Below are 18,768 nucleotides of genomic sequence, written 5' to 3'. Positions count from 1 at the left end.
TACTTTGTTTTGTTAAACTATTTGTTTTTTTTTATTAAAATATTAAACCCTATTCAAAAAATAATACTCACCATCTAACGGGCCATTTATGCATTTTTTTTAATTATAAAGTATAATATTTACCTCATTGAAGCAGTTTCGAATGCTGTCGGTTAACTGTCATTTTATTTATAATAGTAAGTATTATATGCTATAAACAAATGTTATTAGAAACTTTTTAAAACAGAAAAGTAGAAAATAGTTGTTCTATACTTTTTTAATTTTGAAGCTTTTTAACTATAACATTTTACAAGAAGATAAAAATAAAGTTTACCTGCTGACTGCTAATTCTTTGTTGATGACATTTATTTTAGATTTATGGCTAGATTTTTTTATGTATAGTTTATACATTTTTAAATGTTATTTTTTAATTATAAGACAATTTTTACTTTTCAATTCATGCTTAAATGTAGCTTTTTAAAAAACTATTTATTCTAATTTTTTATTTTCTACTTTTTTAATCTCTTCCATTGTTAGGTTAATCATTTTTATGCCCTAATTATTTTCCATAGTTAGGTTAATCATTTTCAAAATAAATAATTTTTTTGATAAATTGTTAAATTTTTAACTGCATAAAAGTAGCCATTAAAGAAACTTTGAATGAAATGTTGTAAATATTAATCGTTTTAAAATTATAATCAATTCAATAATTTATTATATAGGTTTATAAAAGTATAGTATAGGTTTATAAAAAGAAGAAAAACTCATAGAAGACTTTAGGGTCTTGTTGTCAAGACCTTAAGGGTATTGACAACAAGACCCTTAGCTTTGTTTTTCAATTACATTTGTCACGTTTATAGTGTTGAATCTATATTTATTTAAAGTAAAAATTCATATATATAAATATTTAGAAGTGAGTTAAAAAGATTTTACTTAATGAAAATTAAAAATATAAAAGTATTTTATTAGTTGATAAAAATATTTGTTTAAGTTTTAAATGTGTTGTAATTCCATTATTGAGAAAAATTAAAATGTTTCAAAACTTCTTTGTTCCATAAAAAAGTTCCTTGATAAGAAATACAATGATCTACAAATATTTTTTATGCAAAAAAGGTTGTTGAAGAAACTTTTTATTTCAAAGGTAGTATTTGTTTTTTTTCTGAGAGCTGTTGGTTTTACATTTATATTTAAAGCAAAAAACATTAAAAAACTTAGGTATGCTTACATTACGAATATTCATTTTAAGTAAGAGAGGCTTGGTATGATTAAAATGGTCTTTGAAGTTTATAAGGCATGCAGCTTCTTTTAATGATGAAGAGGTTCTAGTATACTTTTGTTTACACCACCCCATGCAGTATTAGCATAATTAATATGGCAATGAACAAATGAGTAGTAAAATTCTATTAAATTATTTTTACTTAAGAGATTTCTTGTCTTGTATATCATTCTTATACCTTTAGCTATTTTATTGTTTAAATTGTTAATTCGATTTTTCCACATGAAAATTTCATCAAAATAAATATCTAAATCATTTCTAACTTTGACTCACTTTATTTCAGTATTATTAATAAACAGAAAAGGAATATTCTGAAGTAGATTTTTTTTTCAAAAACTGGTAAAAGAGGAACTCTATTTCATGGAGTTCGTTATTCATTTTTTTCAAATAATATTGATAAATTATTGTCAGTTAAAAAAAGGTTTATGTAATGAGTAAACATTTGTTGTTAAATTTGATGCTTTATAAAGAACGTTAATGTAAATAAAAGCAAAGGATCTAGTAAAATCTAAAGGATTTAATCTTTCTGGAATTCTCCAGCATATTGTTATTCTCCAGCATATTGTTATTCTCCAGTGTATTGTGGTTTTTTAGGCAAATTTGAAATACTTCTAGTTAGTTGAAGTATTGCATGTTCAGCCAAATTATTTTTTTAAATCTACATTTATTATTATATATTTCATTTATAGTTAGATGGTTATACGTTCTATTATACAAAAATCTTTCTAAAATTTTTGAAAAAACTGAACTGAAATTAAATGACAATTATTGAGTTTTGTTAATTCCCCTCGTTTAAAGATTGGGGTAACTCTAGCCATATTGAGAACGTCTAGATATACATCCATGTTTTATTAATTTAGTCTTAGATGGATGCTTGACACATGTTACCTATCATGTCATACTTATTAGCATTAAAAATAATATCTTGTTAATTTGCTTACTAGTTGTTACACATTCTACAGCCACTAGATGTTGCCATATCATTAGAGTTAAGTGCAAATTGCAGTTTAGTCTGCAAAGTGTAAACTGCAGAGATAAAGTTTAGCAATTTATCAAAAGAATGCATTAGTCAGCTTCAAACATAATTTTCAGCTCTTGAGAAGTTTTTACATGCATGCAAGTAGTCATTAGATTTTAAAATAATATTTATTTTCACTCAACATCTATAAAATCCATTAAATCAAAATTACAAATTGCTAATTTATTTGAAACACCATCATCTCAACCGTCAAAATCAAAAACATCCAACATCAGCATAAAGTTGTATAGCATCAGCCTAAAGTCAACTCGTCTGCAACTAATCTTAAGTATTGCATTTTAAGCTGTTTAAAAAGAAGTTAATAGGTGATTGCAACTGGCCTAATTGTTTGCCACAGCTTATGCAACAAATGTTATGCATCCAACATGTCCACACAAAAAAATGAAAAAATGTAGGGGTACAAAGACTTAAAAGGAGGTGTCTTAACAAACTTAAAATGCTCAAGAGATTGAATGATGCTGATAGAAAAAAAGCGCCAAAGAATGCTTGAAAACAGCGTAAGCTTAACTTTGATAAAGAGCAGCAAATAAATCAAGAACAACAGTGACTCCAACAGCAACAAAACAAGCCTAGTTTAAAATGAGTTTTAGGCAAAGCTGCAACAAGCAAAAATAGGGAATGGTAAAAATGCAAAAAATGCATTGTTTGGCTTTGTCAAACTGCATACCAAAAGTAATTGTAAAAGACGACAGGTTTTATTACACCAAAAAATACACAAGGGATAGCTCAACACATCCTCCAGACATTTTTTCAATTGATATATTAATGACACCAAAACTTATATTGTTATTAATCCTTTTTTTTTTGCAAACTAATGATTTCTTTGCTTGGTTACAACAGCTATAAGCACATAATACATAAATGATTGAATTTCACTAATTTTTAAATGAAATATAGTTAACAATTGAAAATCAAAATATATTTTTCTTGAAAATATAATTATTTTCATTAACCTTAACAATACTAAATTTGATTATTTTGCTTAATACTTTACTTGTTTTAGATTTCAATATAATCCATGGTTTCAAAACTGTTATTTTTCTAATCAGTTAATCAAGCAGATAACAAATAAAGGTCTTTTTATAAAGTTTCATATACATGAAGTTGCAAAATTATTGCAAAAAAGATTTATGCTTTTTTACAATTTATTTTTTAATGGCAACAGTAGTAACTATCACCATATATGGTGAATGAACTTAGTTGATTTTATGTTATTGCATAATTAATATTTTAAAAATATATTTACCTCCTTATGACCCAGGGTGTTTTAATTTTTAATTATACTTGTTGTTATATACCTCTTTCTTAACTCCAAAACCCTGAAACTTTACTGAGCAAGGTGGCTACAAAGAGAAACAAGTTTAAAACACTTCCATGGATTTGATGGGTTTAATCTCTGTTTCTCTTATTGGTGAGGATAACATAATTATAAATGTTATATTAGTAATTACTAAAATAAATTACAGTTATATTATGTGTGTTAAATTAGGAAGAAGCAGAGCAATTGTACAAGAATTGTCATCAATATGATCTTCTTAATATCTTTTATCAACTTCAAACAATTAAACTCAGGTTGTTTTTATAATTATTAAAGTCAATTTATAATATAAAAGTTTTTAGTTTGTTGTTGTAACATTTTATTTTAATTTATTCTTGTATTCTGTAATTTCAATTTATTCTTGTTATCTTTTTATTAATTAGTTCTTGAAACTTTTACTTTCAATTTATTATTGCATTCTGTACTTTCAATTAGTTCTTGTATTCTGTACTTTCAGTTTTTTCTTGTAATTTGTACTTTTAGTTTGTTCTTGTAATTTGTACTTTTCTTGTATTCAAATGCAATGTCATGATAGAATATTTATGTAATAGGCTATTGAATGTGCTGAAAAGCATGATTTCATTTAAGAACCACTTTCTACTGTTATGGGCAATACCTTGAAGATCTGGGTAATAAAGAAGGTGTCGTTGAAAAGTATGAGTTTTTTTTTTCAGTGTACAAATATTCATGTTAAATATATTAAAAGTTTAATAAAATTATTAACATGTTTAGTTTTGAAAAATCTGGTACTTTTCGCTTTGAAGTACCAAGAATGATGATGGATGATGTGGATGAACTACAAGCATATATTCTCAAAAGAAAAGACAGGCATGAGTTTTAGTTATTACAGATTTTAATCCGTTAATAATGTTTCTTTTGTTATTACCAGTTACTTTTAACCTGAGAATAAAACAACATGATATCTAATAAATAGAATTAATCAACATTACTAACTGTCTAATTTTGTTGAACATTATTAATATTATTTAATTAAAATTGCCAGTTGAACATTATTAATACAAATAACAATTTTTTAAATTTTCAAATAAATCATATAGTTTAACAGCATGCTAAAAAAATGTTATAAAAAAAAGTCTGAAACTAACTCTTTTCAAATATAAAACTGTTCATAGATTTGTGTTTCATTCTTGATTTTTTTTTTTGATGCCACGAATTTAAAGGTTGAAAATACCTTTGATTGACATTAGTTTTATTGTAAAAACAGGATTATATAATAAATCCACATATTTCTAAATTCAATTTTAATGGCTTTATAAAATTGAAATTTTGTGTAAAGATAAAAGTTATCTCCATTATATTAAATTATCGAATTGAAAAAATTAAAAGAAAAAAACAAAAACAAAAATTCGTTACATTGTGTTATATTAAAAAAAGACGGAATTGGGCAGTAGCTAGAGAGATCAAAGCAATCTTTAGATTTTTTAAAAATTACAACCACAAGAGCCATTTTTCAGCAGGCGAAAAAGTAAGATTCAGTTATTAACTTAATTTATTTAGCTTAGAGAGAAAATAATTTGTTCAGAAAGTATTAAAGAGAGTCCTGGAAAACACTTGTTTCTCTGAAATAACAGGATGAGTGGTCATTGGATTCAAGAATCAGAAAAAGTCTTTGCAAATAGAACTGATATCTGGTATCTGGTAATCTCTGATCTATCTATAAACTATGTATGTAAGAAGAAATGTTATTATTACATTTTATCGCTCAAATATATATTTGGGTGTTAAACCCTAATTCCCAGAGGAAAATTGAAAGAAATAAAAGCTTTAAAATTTGATATAATTAGAAACACTGATTCTAAATACTTTAATAGATCTATGAAACTATTAGTACAATAGTTTTCTTTTTGTAACAAAGGTTCAATTACTTATTAGATTGGTATTTAAAGAAGGCTATATATATATATATATATATATAATATATATATATATATATATATATATATATATATATATATATATATATATATATATATATATATATATATATATATATATATATATAAATATATAAATATATATATATATATATACATATATATATACATATATATATATATATATATATATATAATATATATATATATATATATATATATATATATATATATATATATATATATATATATATATATAAATATATATATATATATATATATATATATAAATATATATATATATATATATATATATATATATATATATATATATATATATATATATATATATATATATATATATATATATATATATATATATATATATATATATATATATATATATATATATAATATATATATATATTAGAAACGCGTAACGCATTTCTAAGTAACTCAACTTTGCAAATATATTTTGTATTGTTAGAAGTTATATTGCGTCACTTTCGTCTTTTCAAGTATCACATTGTAATTAAAGTTATTTTATTAACACGTTAAAAATCAAACAGTTTTTTTTTTCTCACTATAACAAAAGTTACAAATAAAATCTAAGTTCCTATTTGAAAAATCATTTTTATTATTTTTTTTATATAACTAAGTTTTATTTTGAAAAAAATATTTTTTTTATAAAATGTAAAATGATATTTGTTTATTTTCTTATAATTTTACAGCTGGTTTTTGGTTATTTTATGAACTGCTAATAAATTTTTTTTTATTTATTTTGTGAACTCCTTTTAATTATGTTTTTAAACAATAAAGAGCTTTTTTTTATTATTTATCAGTTACCAATAACATATTCGTGATCATAATTCATTTTCATAAATTAAATGAACGTCATTAAAACTTTATGTTATTGAATTAACAATAAACAAAATATCTTATTAATAAAAAAATTTAAATCAAAATAAACTTTTATGACAAAAAATAATTTTTAAATTTAAAAGTAATTTATATATTTAATTCCTTAAGATGAAACTTAAAACACTTTATTTTTTTTTAACTAATTTTTAACAACAAAAAAAAAATTGTTAAACAAACTGTTTTTTTAACAAAAAATCTATTATTTTATAATTGCGGTTAAATGCTTTTACTTATGACTTTATTTATTCTGAATAAACATCACGTTAACGACGTCGAAAGATAATTTCGACGTCGATAATTTTTAAATATTCTAAAAGGTTTTTGCATAGCGCAAAACTGCTGAACGCGTAGGCAAATTGCCTTTTCGCAAGCAAAATGCGAGCTGCGTAACGCTTCTTAACAAGGCCTGATATATACAATATAAAAATATGAAAGAAGCAGAGCAGCTTTGTCAGGATACTGGAGATAAAAAAGCATGCTACCATCTTGCATGTCAATTTGAAATTTCTGGAAATATACCAAAATCAATCCATTTTTTTTCTCGTGCACAATGTTATTCAAATGCAATTCGTTTAGCAAAGGTAAAAATTTTTAAAAAAACTGTAAAATGTAAAATAGTATAAGTTTTATGTATTTGTTGCATGTTTTATGTAAAATTGTGTGAACATTTAAAGTTTTATGTAAAATTGTGATGGCTATAATGCCAGTTGTCTAAAATTAATGGGTAAAATATATATTGAATACATTTTAAAATTTCAAATTCATTTGGCTAGGAAAAACAGCTAGATCAAGAGTTGATGAATTTATCCATGCTTAGTACTCAAGAAGATATGCCAAATGTGCCCAGTAATATTTTTATTACTTTATTTTTTATTAGTTAATGATAATAGTTTATTCATATAATAATAAATACATATAAATAAGTATATATATATATATATATATATATATATATATATATATATATATATATATATATATATATATATATATATATATATATATATATATATATATATATATATATATATATATATATATATATATATATATATATATATATATATATATATATATATATATATATATATATATATATATATATATATATATATATTTTACTGATGCAGAAAATATTTAACAGATATATCTCAAAAAGGTATATTTAAAAAATATATTTATTTAATTGAGTTCACAGAAAACTTTTTGAAAATCTGTAAAAACAGAAAGTCTTCTATATATTTTTAAAGCAAATTTACTTACAATGCATAAATGATATATAGTTGAATATGTAACAAACAAAAAAAACAAAAATGCAGCACAACACTTGTCATTGTTTTTAGAAAAAAATTAATGTTGAAGACTGCATATCTTTTGTAATGAAGGTACTTTTTAAAATCAGTTATAACAGCCGCCATCTACAGGAATGTAGAATTCAAGCACAAATTATAGTAAAGAAAACCATATTATAATAATTAAAAATATTTACTACCAATGGTGACAGTTAATGTGTATTAAAAAGTTAGAATTCCATAGTAACAGGAAGTTATTAATTAAAAAAAAAATTTGAAAAAATCTCAAATAAAATTGAAAACAAATTTTTAAAAATTACTTTATTATGAAAACATTTTGATGACAGGATCAATTTCGAAATCAATTTCTTTAATGAAAAACTGATAATATCTCCTTCGAAAAGCAAAATTATTAGTAACACAAATGATAAAAAAAGAATTTGAGGTTTAAACAATTGCACTAAAAGCCACAACAATTGTTTGGCTAATTTAACAGGCTAGCTCTACACTTACTGCAACACACAACACTTGAGTGGTTAGTTTTACGACCTTGCTCTACACGATTTTCTGTAGATAATAACATTAGTAACTTTCTAAAATCATTTATAACAGCAGGCAAAGCAGCAAAAACTTTTTATTTATTATTAAATTTTTTTATCAAAAAATGCAATGTTTAATGGTAAAAAAAATATTTGTTTATAAATTAAGTTTATTTGTAAATAAAACATTACTTGTATCTCATACTGTAAATCATTCAAAGATCCAGCTTTTGGAATTTTATATGGAATTTTTGAAACAATACTAGTTCATTCCCTTTAAAAATCTTGCAATTTATGAGTTTTTTACTAATTTAGTTAGATAATGCAATAAAATAATATTCAAATAAATAAAAAGTACAAATGATAAATAAAAAGTTCTATTAATAACTAAAAGTTATAACATACATACATATTACTATGATTTTTTCAAAATAAAAAATATTAAGACTATAAATAAAGGACACAAAACATCATTTGTGTAACTTTTTTCACCTATCATACCTTGAATTAGATGTTTATCAATTTTGAAAAACTATTAAATCCCCAAGTTCTTGCACATGCAACATATAGTTGCCCATGAGAGAAACACGTTTTTTTTTTAGATATACACCAACTATCAAATATTTGACTTTTATTCATTGTCATTGAATATGCCAATCTGACAGGAAACTGACAGAAAACACCTCTGCATCAATATAACTATTTTAAAGAGTACTAACTTTCATTAGCGTGCCATTGCATAACCAACAGCTTTGAGATTTCTAAGTAGTATAATTAAACAACCAATTTTCAATTTTAAACAATGAGGAGACATACCAGAAGGAGTTAAGCTGTTCCAAAACTCAACAGAAAAGTTGAGTTTTGAAACAGCTTAACTCCTTTTCCAGCTTAAAAAATTTTTGTCATTTAAGTCATCAGACAATAATGAAAGAAATAATATTCAATTACTTCTTCATTGATTGATAATGAAATGCATTGTGGGTGTTAAAACAACATTAGTGGGTGTTAAAACTACATTAGTGGGTGTTAAAATCACATGTTTAATCATCTTGTTCAACATCTTCAAATATCTTATCAACAATTAAGTCATTTTTTCTAATAATGCACTGATGCAGTATTTCAATTCATCCTTTAAAAGGATCCTCCTCTTTTACAGGTATTCTTCCACTACCAAGTTTTAATAGAAATTGGGAAAATTCTCCTTTCCCATCGTGTACTCTCATATTTCCAGTTTTTTCTTTTCTCGACAGGCAGCATTAAAGTCACCACCAAAAAGAATGAATTTTCGTCTAAATGAAAAGTTATTGTTCCAAACATATATATATTCTTTAAAGCATATATATATAAACCTCTACAATTTAACTCATTAGTTTAACAATAGGTTTACCATTTAAGTCAAAAATACTTATTATAAAAGCAATGTTTTTATGTTTTAACCTCTATGTAACATAGAGGTTATCTGTTTTTTTGTTTTTTTTGTTTTCCAAGGTAAACTTGAAAACTATGTTGCTTAGAGAAAAAGTAAAAAATGAACTTTGTTTATAATCAATCTGAAAAGGATCTTAGCAAAAAAAAATTAAAAATAATCAATTTAATAAGTATTAATGGTTGTTTTAGTGAAAGAAAAAAAAGTAAATATTAAAAAAAAATTTCAACGCAATTTTTTTGGTGTTAATTGACGCCAAATTAATGTGTACAACTTTTAATTTGATATCATAAAAATCAGGTAGTATTCAGTTAAAATTAAAAATTTTAATGTTTAAGAGCCATTTTCTGATAAAATCAGGCAAAAGTACTGTCGGCTCAAAAGTGATATCCTTTATTCGCGCTCAATTTTATATACAGTAATGCTAATAGGGCAAAAAAGAAGTCTGTAAATTTTTTGGAAAGTACTTACTTGGAAAGTCACTTTTGGGGTTTTATGATTTTTAAACTAAGATTAAAAGCAATGAGACCACTGCACCCTAAGTTTCTTTTCATATTATAGAAGTATAGGTAATACTTTAAAAAAAGAAAATCAAAAAACCTGAGGTCAACCCTTCCTTTGTCTAAAAATCATAAGCTGAAATCACACATTTTTAAATTTGGGGCCTACTTTAAATGCATTTATCTCGGAGCGTAAAAAGTGCCTGCGACTTATCCTACACTTTTTTGAAAGAGTATCTCATTTTTATTTGAATGGTTTAAAGAAACTGAGAGGATATTGTTTACAAAAAAAGTTATGAGTCATCAAAGTGTCAAAAAATGTTTTTATCAGCGTTCAATTATCAGCCATTATGGGAAATGGGAAAGGTCCCAAGATTGAAGATACAGATATTATATTACTTCATATTACAATTTTTTTAATGCGAAAAAAAAACTTAGGGGGTAATATTTCATTGTTGAAATAACTCCACCAAAAAAAAGTTAAATTTTTTATATATTTAAAAAAAAAACCCGAATGTAGCAGCAGAATTAATCAATATATTATATGATGTCCTTATCTTATTATGTCATTGTTTGCGTCATAAATCAGTTTTACATATCCTATATCTTTGATTTTAATGCATTGTTGCTTGAAATGCCTTTGGGCTTTTTCAAATTGATCATCCATAAGCTTATAGTCTTCAGACTGTTTTAACGGTAAAGGTGGTAGAATTCCACAAATGATTTCACTGTCTTTGTACTTTATAACATCAGGAAAAGCTGGCCATTTAAAAAGTTTCTTGATTGCAGAAGCATACTTTATACAGCTCACCATGTAACCATCACTGAGAACCTAATATGAGTAATGATTTTTCTAATTTGAAAAATAGTTTGAAAAATCTGATTCTCATTTGACAAAAGTAAAACTTGGTTTAAATTTAGTGACACATTCAATATGATCAAATAATGTTTAAAAAAAAATGTTTTTATTTAAATGAAAAACATTTATTTTAAACATTGAATAAAAATGAAGTACCTCATTTATAATCCAGGGTTACCTATTGCCCATATAAATAACGACAATCCAATCGTTTTCATGCCATGCACCAGATAAATCAATGGCAATGCTTATAAATTCCTTTTTTAAATTCGTCATTTGCTAATTCTTCTTGATCTACAAAAAGAAAAAGAAAAATATTTATACAAACACTTGTACAAATTTTTATAATTACAAAATAATATTAAAATATATATTAATAAAAGTAGACATAACAATTATTACCTTGTTTTGCTGTCTCTTCTTCTTCTTCTTCTTCTTCTTCGTTATCCGCATTAGTACTACCAACATATATTGGTTCATTTAATCTGTTGTCTTTTTTTAGCCTGCTCCAATGTGAAAATAGTGATCTTATTTGCTGAGTTGTTACGTATTCTGAAACTTGAAGCTCTTTTCTTATCAAAAGGTGCACCTGCTCCGGGCTAAACTTTTTCCAGATACTTCACCTTCCATAAAGAGTTTATATAATATATCTTTTTGTCTCATACTATACCGGAAGGTACTGCGTGTAGGTAAAGCCCAACCTTTAACATGTTTGCTAATGTCAGAACATTCTTCTTCAAATACCTCCTGTTCTGAGTTTGGTTGATAACTATGTAAGTTTCCATTCCTGATTTTAAAGTGCTGATATTGTGTCTTCCCGACATCATGTGTTCTTCTAGTTCTTCTGATGTATGGAATGATCCATTACAAATTGGCTCAGAGCAAAAGTTAAATAAATTTAGTGATCTGTCTTTGCGAAACTTTTCCTTCATATTGCTTTTAAAAACTCTTGTTTTCTTGTCAGTATCACTACATGGGTGTGTTAAAAACATTTGCAGATCAAAATTAACATTAGAATATTCTCGTTTAACTCCATCGCCAACTGCATAGTACCGCCACATTGTCATATAGTTATGAAAGAACTCAAACGAATGATACTGACTTATTTTAGCTATTTTTGTTCCACTCAACTTGCTTTTGCCTATAATAGTGGCAACACCAACAGCAGAATTTTTCAGCCCATGTCCGTAATGTAAAGCAGTATAAATGTCCTCTGCACACATCAAATTGTTACCAGCATCAACAAAGCTACAAATCAATGACTTTGCTCCGGCAGCTTCTCAGTCGCACTGATCCTTGCCACGACAAGGTTCGTTATAATCGTAGCGCTGAAGCTGTATTTGGTTATTTTTGCTCAACAAGAGCTTCCATTATAAAGTTGCAATGGTACGATGAAGCATTGTCAGGTTTTGCAAAGAGTTTATTAACACCTGAATGGTCATGCTCAAACTTCGTAAGAACTAATTGGGCAATTGATAGTGTTTCCGATAAACCTTGCTCACACCTATAAAGAGCTGTAAAATACACCTTTTTATGAAAATGTTGTTTTTCTTAGTGAAGAAAATGTCTACATGCAGTGACATCCCCTTTTTTCCAAAATATTTTTTTTGACCTTCCCTGAATTTGGATGGTAGAACTTTTTGGCAATAGTCTTTCAACCAAAATCCAGCTTCTTCATCAAGACTTTTAAAAGCCAAAATTTTGGCTTTTTTCTGTTGACAATCACGCATTAAATGTTTTTTATAATCAATGATATCTTTTTCAGCAATTTCAATATCATAAATAGTATCCTCGTTGGCAGAATTATTTGATGCTAATCTTTTTATCTCAACTAAGGATTTGTTTAAATTTTCACACTCATAACAAATCTCATCATTAGGTGCTATTGAAATCTATTGCAATTGCTTGTCGGTTAAATCACTCAAAGCAAATATTGGGCAGTGGGAGAATTAGGGTAGCTCGCAATGTAGTTAAACCGAAAATTAGTTTTGTAATATCATTTGCTGCGTTCAAATAAATTACACAGCTCTCTATTCTGGTACTTCAAAGAAAAATCTTGATACATAGAGAAGCCATTCATAGCTGCAGCAGTAATATCATCCAGTCCCGCTAAACATTTTCGTTGAGATGGTTTAACAACATGAAGTATTTGCCACAAACTGCTTTCTGATAAAGGAGAGTAGTTCTCACTTCTGCAAACTTCATTATAAAATGCAATTGTATGACTAATTTTAGCTGTCAAAACTGCACGAGATATTTTATATACATCATTTGAGTCAAATTTACTTTTTGTGACTCCATATGCAACATCTTGAAGAAGGTTTCTGTAAAGTATGAAATCGAGAAAATGTTCAGCTTTTTTCCAGTCTAGTCGATTTCGCGTAATTTCCTTTAGACAGGAATAGTTATACCTAAGTTAGCATTCTTCATTTTTCGTGCCTGGTCTATCTTGTATTTGGAGCACCCAAAAACTTTCATAATAACTTCTTAGTAAATTTTTCATGTTCAATTAAACACAGAACAATATGTTTACCCATAGAGTCAATTTCTTCATAAATTTTAACAAATTTTTTTAGATCATCAGGTACTGCATCATTGTCTGAAGTTTCCAAAGATCTATTTAAAACAATTGAGATAAAGTCTTCACTCTGATCTGGGGCAACAACTTCAGCGATCCTCTTTGCAAGCTGTACCTTGGCTCTTTCAAATTTTCTTCGTAAATTATTTTTGGTTCCATTGCTGAGATCAGCTATCATTTTATTCTTTATCTGAAACTGAAAAGGGCTGATGTGGAGTGCTTCTGATAGGTTGTTACCAGTAGATGTAGCACCTTCAACCTTTTCTCCAGATAATAAAATTTCTTTAGGCTCAAAATCAAAATCAGTTGTATCCTCAACTAACTCTTCGTTAGTGGCAGTACTTGTTTTAGTTTGAATAAGAATGCGCTCTGACTTAAGGTGATTGTGACAAAATACGGAACCTACAGGAACATTTTTGTTGTAAGGTTTTGAAACATTTGTTGACATATTTATTGAAACACTTCTAACAGCTGGTGATTTTTTACCAACACTTAGTTCATGCATTGGATGACAGCATCTTTTTGGAGGAACCCAGCGAATACTTTAAATTTTAACAAAAATCAAAATTAGAAAAATTTATTTTAAAGGTTTAGTAATTAAATTTTGTTGTTGTTGAAATGCGGTTGTAAAAAAATTCTTACCAAAGTTAAATCTATGGTAAGGACATATATAGTCGTTATCAGAAAGTGATATGCACCCTCAGTTTTCTATAAGAGACTTTTCTGTCCATTCTGTCTCTTGGTGCGCCTTTAAAACTTAAAAACATAAAACTTAGATATTATGCAATGTAAACTGAGGGAATTAAACAACAATCGTTTTACACTACTATATGATGCTAAAGGGTTTTTTTTTTACAACTTGTAAGAGCATTTCTTACTTTAATTTTTACAAAGTGTGCTTTGACATCCAAAGTCAGATCTTGTATCTTGAATAACCTTTTTTCATTGAAACGAGGATATGGTCCACACTTGACATCATTAACTTTGCAAACATTTTCAACAACAACCTCTTGCTCTGACATACTTTTTGCAACTAAGTGTTTTTTTTTTAAATTACAATTAGCATAAAATGCTCATTCTCTGTTCTGAATAAATCAGAAGTAAATGTTCAAGAAACATCAAGTTAAAAATGTTTACTGGAAAAAATTTTTTTTCAAGTCCACAATGGTATAAATGAAAAACAAAACAAAACAGATTTAGCATCATTTTGACGTAAAATTATTTCAACAATGTAATATTACCCCCTAAGTTTTTTTTTTGCATTAAAAAATTGTAATATGAAGTAATATAATATCTTCAATCCTGGGACCTTTCCCATAATGGCTGATAATTGAACGCTGATTAAAACTTTTTTTGACACTTTGATGACTCATAAGCTTTTTTGTAAACAATACACTCTCAGTTTCTTTAAACCATTCAAATAACAATGAGATACTCTTTCAAAAAAGAATAAGATGAGTCGCGGGCACTTTTTACGCTCCGAGATAAATGCATTTAAAGTAGGCCCCAAATTCAAAAATGCGTGATTTCAGCTTATGATTTTTAGACAAAGGAAGGGTTGTCCTCAGATTATTTGATTTTTTTTTTTAAAGTATTACCTATACTTCCATAATATGAAAAGAAACTTAGGGTGCAGTGGTCTCATTGCTTTTAATCTTAGTTTAAAAATCATAAAACCCCAAAAGTGACTTTCCAAGTATTAAAAGGGCAAAAGTTTGACCGACCATAACTCAGGAACTAGAAATATTTTTAAAAAAAAATTAACAGGCTTCTTTTTAATATTACAAACATTATAATATTAAAAATTCTAAAAATGATGAACAATCATTTTTGAAACTAAAATAGATATAAATTCTTCTTCTACCTGCAGTAGTTTAATAAAAACAGTTTTGGCAAATATAAAAAAATTTCTTACTGTAATTAGAGAGAGTGCTGAGCATTAGGCAGGTCCGTTTTTAGGGGTTGGAAAAATTACAACTTTCCTAACTTATTTTCCCATTCTATGTTGTCATAAAAGCCTTTTTCTAAATAAATTTTTAAAAATTTTAAAATTTCTTGACCTCCCTAGGGGTTTGAATATTTTATATTTGGTACATTTTTAGGGAATATATTTTTTTTTAGTTTGCTCTGCCGGACCTTTGCAGAGTTATAACCACAGCGCGCAATAATAAATTTTATGAAAATGCGCTGCGTTTGTAACTTTAAATTTAAAATGGCAATATCAACACGTTCAAATACTAAAATATATTTATTAGGACAAACCCACAAAATTGATTGCGGAAGATTGCCTACAAAAGGCGACATTTTAAGATATTTTTATCACTGCTGCAGATTACTAAATTTCAAAGAAAATAATAATAAAAAACACACCGAAATTAATTTCTACCCTCTAGATATAAATCACGAGCTGCTTTGTAATAATAAAACATGTCAGCCCAAATGTGTTGTTTCTGCTCTTAGTAAACCGTGGCTTATGGGTGGTATACCACACATTAGTTGCAGAAGTATTAGGTAACTGTTGATTTAAATAATGTTCATAGTTTATTACATAATTATTGATATAAAAATTTAAGCTAAATGACAAATAAGAATTTATTAAATTATTTTAGGGAAAATGTTTCCAAATTAATATATCATCACAAGAAACTGGTTTCATATCCTTCAAAAAAAAAATGGAAACAAAAAAGCTGTATGAAAATAATTTTTTGGTATTAAAAAAAGAATTGTTTGACATAGGGCACCCAAAACTTTATGAAATAATTGAAAAAGACAGAATTTCCTTCAAAAGATGCAAAAGAATGTGATATTTTATTTTATGAAGACCAAAAAACTGAAAGAACAATGATAATTGATAAAGTAGACAAAAAATATCAAAAAGTTTTTTCCAACAGAGAGTTTTGCAAAAGGAAAGCCATTGAGTTTGAGCAAAAGGAGGAATCTGCCACAAAAAACTCAAAGTTAAAACAATTTTTATCAAATAGCAATTGTATTAATAAAAATCAAGAGTTATTTTTGTTAGAAAATTTTGATAATGAAGAATTTCAATATAATAACTATGATGAAATTGAAAAACAATCAACTAACATAAAACGAAACAAAGTGACAGTAACAGTAGATATTGATGGACTTATTAAAAAAGCTTCAACATTTTGTGGGCGTTTAGGAATTTCTGTTGGAGTACAGACAGGATTATTAGCATTATTTTTAAGAAATATCAATCTTAATGAAGTAAAACTTTCAAGACAAAAGTAGAAAAAATAAGAAAAGACTTATATATAAGTAAATTAGAATTAATTAAGGAAAAAATAAAATGAAAATGTAAAAATAGTAATTTAATTTTGCCCATTGATACAAAAAAGTTACAGCTTTAAATGAAGACTATATTTCTGAAGTAAACAAACGCCTAGCTATTGTTGTTACAAGTCCAGACTGGGATTTAAATACAAAAGGAAAACAACAGGATGAGCTCCTAGGCATAGTTGAATGTCAATCTGGAAAAGGATATGATCAAGCATTGGCATGTTTTAATGTTATAAAAAAGTTTGGAATTGAAACCTTTATAATTGGAATTTGTGCTGGTACAACAGCATGTTACACTGGTTGTCATTATAGTTGTATAAGTATTTTAGAAGAACTTTTAAATTGACCTCTGTTGAGGCTTCTTTGTAGAAAACATTCTCAAGAACGACATATTTTATATGCAATAAATGCAATCACTAAAATAGAAAGCAAAGGTCCATCAAAATCTATATATACGAGATTCAAAACTGCTTGGCTAAAGCATTATAAAAATGTTCAAAAAAATATGGATCAGTTATCAAAGTTTCCATTGTGCAAAGATAGTGGAACTCCATTAGAAGATATGGCTAAAAAAAGTTTATCTTTTTGCAAAAAAGCTTTGGAATTTCATACTTTCCCCAGAATTGTTTATAAACATCTGTGTCAATATGTCATTGCTTTTCTGGAAAGAAGGGAGGCAGTTCCTGGATTTATTAAACACAAACGAGCTGCTGAACATGAAGCTAGATTTATGGCAGACGCTTTATACATTTTGGCAATGAAACTTACACAACCAATCATAAAGTTTTTAACCCTAGAGGAAGAAACAGTATTTTCAAAGGCTGCGATTATCTAGCTTCAGTTCATGCAAAAAACTTTCTTCAATCAAGTCAAATTGTTTCTGCTGCTCATAATGATTTGTGTACGGTTAAAAAGATGATAAAAATGAAAGATTTTGATGCTGATGTTCCTCAAGCTTTTATTTCAAGCTATCTTAGACACAGTTATTATCTTTCTGAAAAAACAATTGTCTTTTGTTTATTTGATTAAAGTCTTGACAATAAAGTTAAAGAAAAAGTTGCTCAGCAGTTGTTAAAATCAAATAAACCTGAAATCTTTCAACTTAAAAAGTTTAAGCCTTTAGAAATAAATGAAAATCACCTGATTTGTGAACTGATGATTCTGATTACAAAAAAATGCAAAGATCAATAAATTGGTAAAAGACTTTATTGATTATAAAGAGATTAGTCTGTGTCAATGACCGTTGTGAAAGAGCTATTAAATTGGTAAAAGACTTTATTGATTCAACAATTAAAGAGGAAAAGTTACAAGATATTTTACTGGTTTTGAAGGAACACAGAGTTAATTTTCCATTTTATAAGTGTAACTGGTCCAAAGAAATTCTTAATAAATTGTTAGAAAAGTTTAACTTTTTATAAGAAAAAGTTTTTATGTATATTATTTACAAAACGTGTTTGTAAAACCGTTAGTCAAAGTATTTTACATTTTTAACAGTTTACTTTTATTTTTTTATCTTTATTAAGTACAATATTTGGATTCCTTATTTAACAAACTTCTTAAATGCAAATTTTTTAAAATTTTCAATGAATATTTAGGAGTATTTAGATAAATATACAATTGAAAGCATAGTAATAAAAACCAGGTCTTTAAAAGAAACCAGGTCATATTTCAAAATGTGTTATCTCGAGAAATTTTAATTATTTTGAGCTCAAATTTTATACGAACATACCAAATAGTAGAGTCAGCTCACACAAATAAAATTTATTAGTTTTGTTGGTCCTTGATCCAATTAAGATAGCAATTTAACAAATAATTGGTCAAAAATGACTTTTTTTAAAATATTCAA

General features: G+C 26.4%; 1 protein-coding gene and 1 long non-coding RNA gene across 3 annotated transcripts in view; both read left to right on the top strand.

Annotated features, from left to right (window-relative positions):
* The first annotated feature begins 3,361 nt into the window (after positions 1–3,361).
* Positions 3,362–4,441, top strand: LOC136084392 (uncharacterized). Its single transcript, XR_010640536.1, has 3 exons — positions 3,362–3,866; positions 4,164–4,266; positions 4,345–4,441. It is a non-coding gene; the product is annotated as an uncharacterized LOC136084392 (long non-coding RNA).
* Positions 4,442–6,735: 2,294 nt separating this feature from the next.
* LOC136084010 (intraflagellar transport protein 140 homolog) overlaps positions 6,736–18,768 on the top strand; it is a 32,854-nt gene continuing 20,821 nt past the window's right edge. Inside the window, exons 1-2 of one of the 2 annotated variants that reach the window (XM_065804004.1) lie at positions 6,736–7,009; positions 7,202–7,274. In XM_065804004.1, the coding sequence (XP_065660076.1) occupies positions 6,857–7,009; positions 7,202–7,274 (226 nt within the window). In that variant the 5' untranslated portion in view covers positions 6,736–6,856. The remainder of the gene's footprint in view (positions 7,010–7,201; positions 7,275–18,768) is intronic. The other variant, XM_065804003.1, reaches the window with a different exon arrangement.

The sequence above is a fragment of the Hydra vulgaris genome, chromosome 08 (assembly GCF_038396675.1).
Source record: "Hydra vulgaris chromosome 08, alternate assembly HydraT2T_AEP".
Classification (NCBI taxonomy): Eukaryota; Metazoa; Cnidaria; class Hydrozoa; order Anthoathecata; family Hydridae; genus Hydra; species Hydra vulgaris.
The sequence above is the reverse complement of the archived record's forward strand: the minus strand, read 5'-3'. Positions and strand labels throughout refer to the sequence as shown.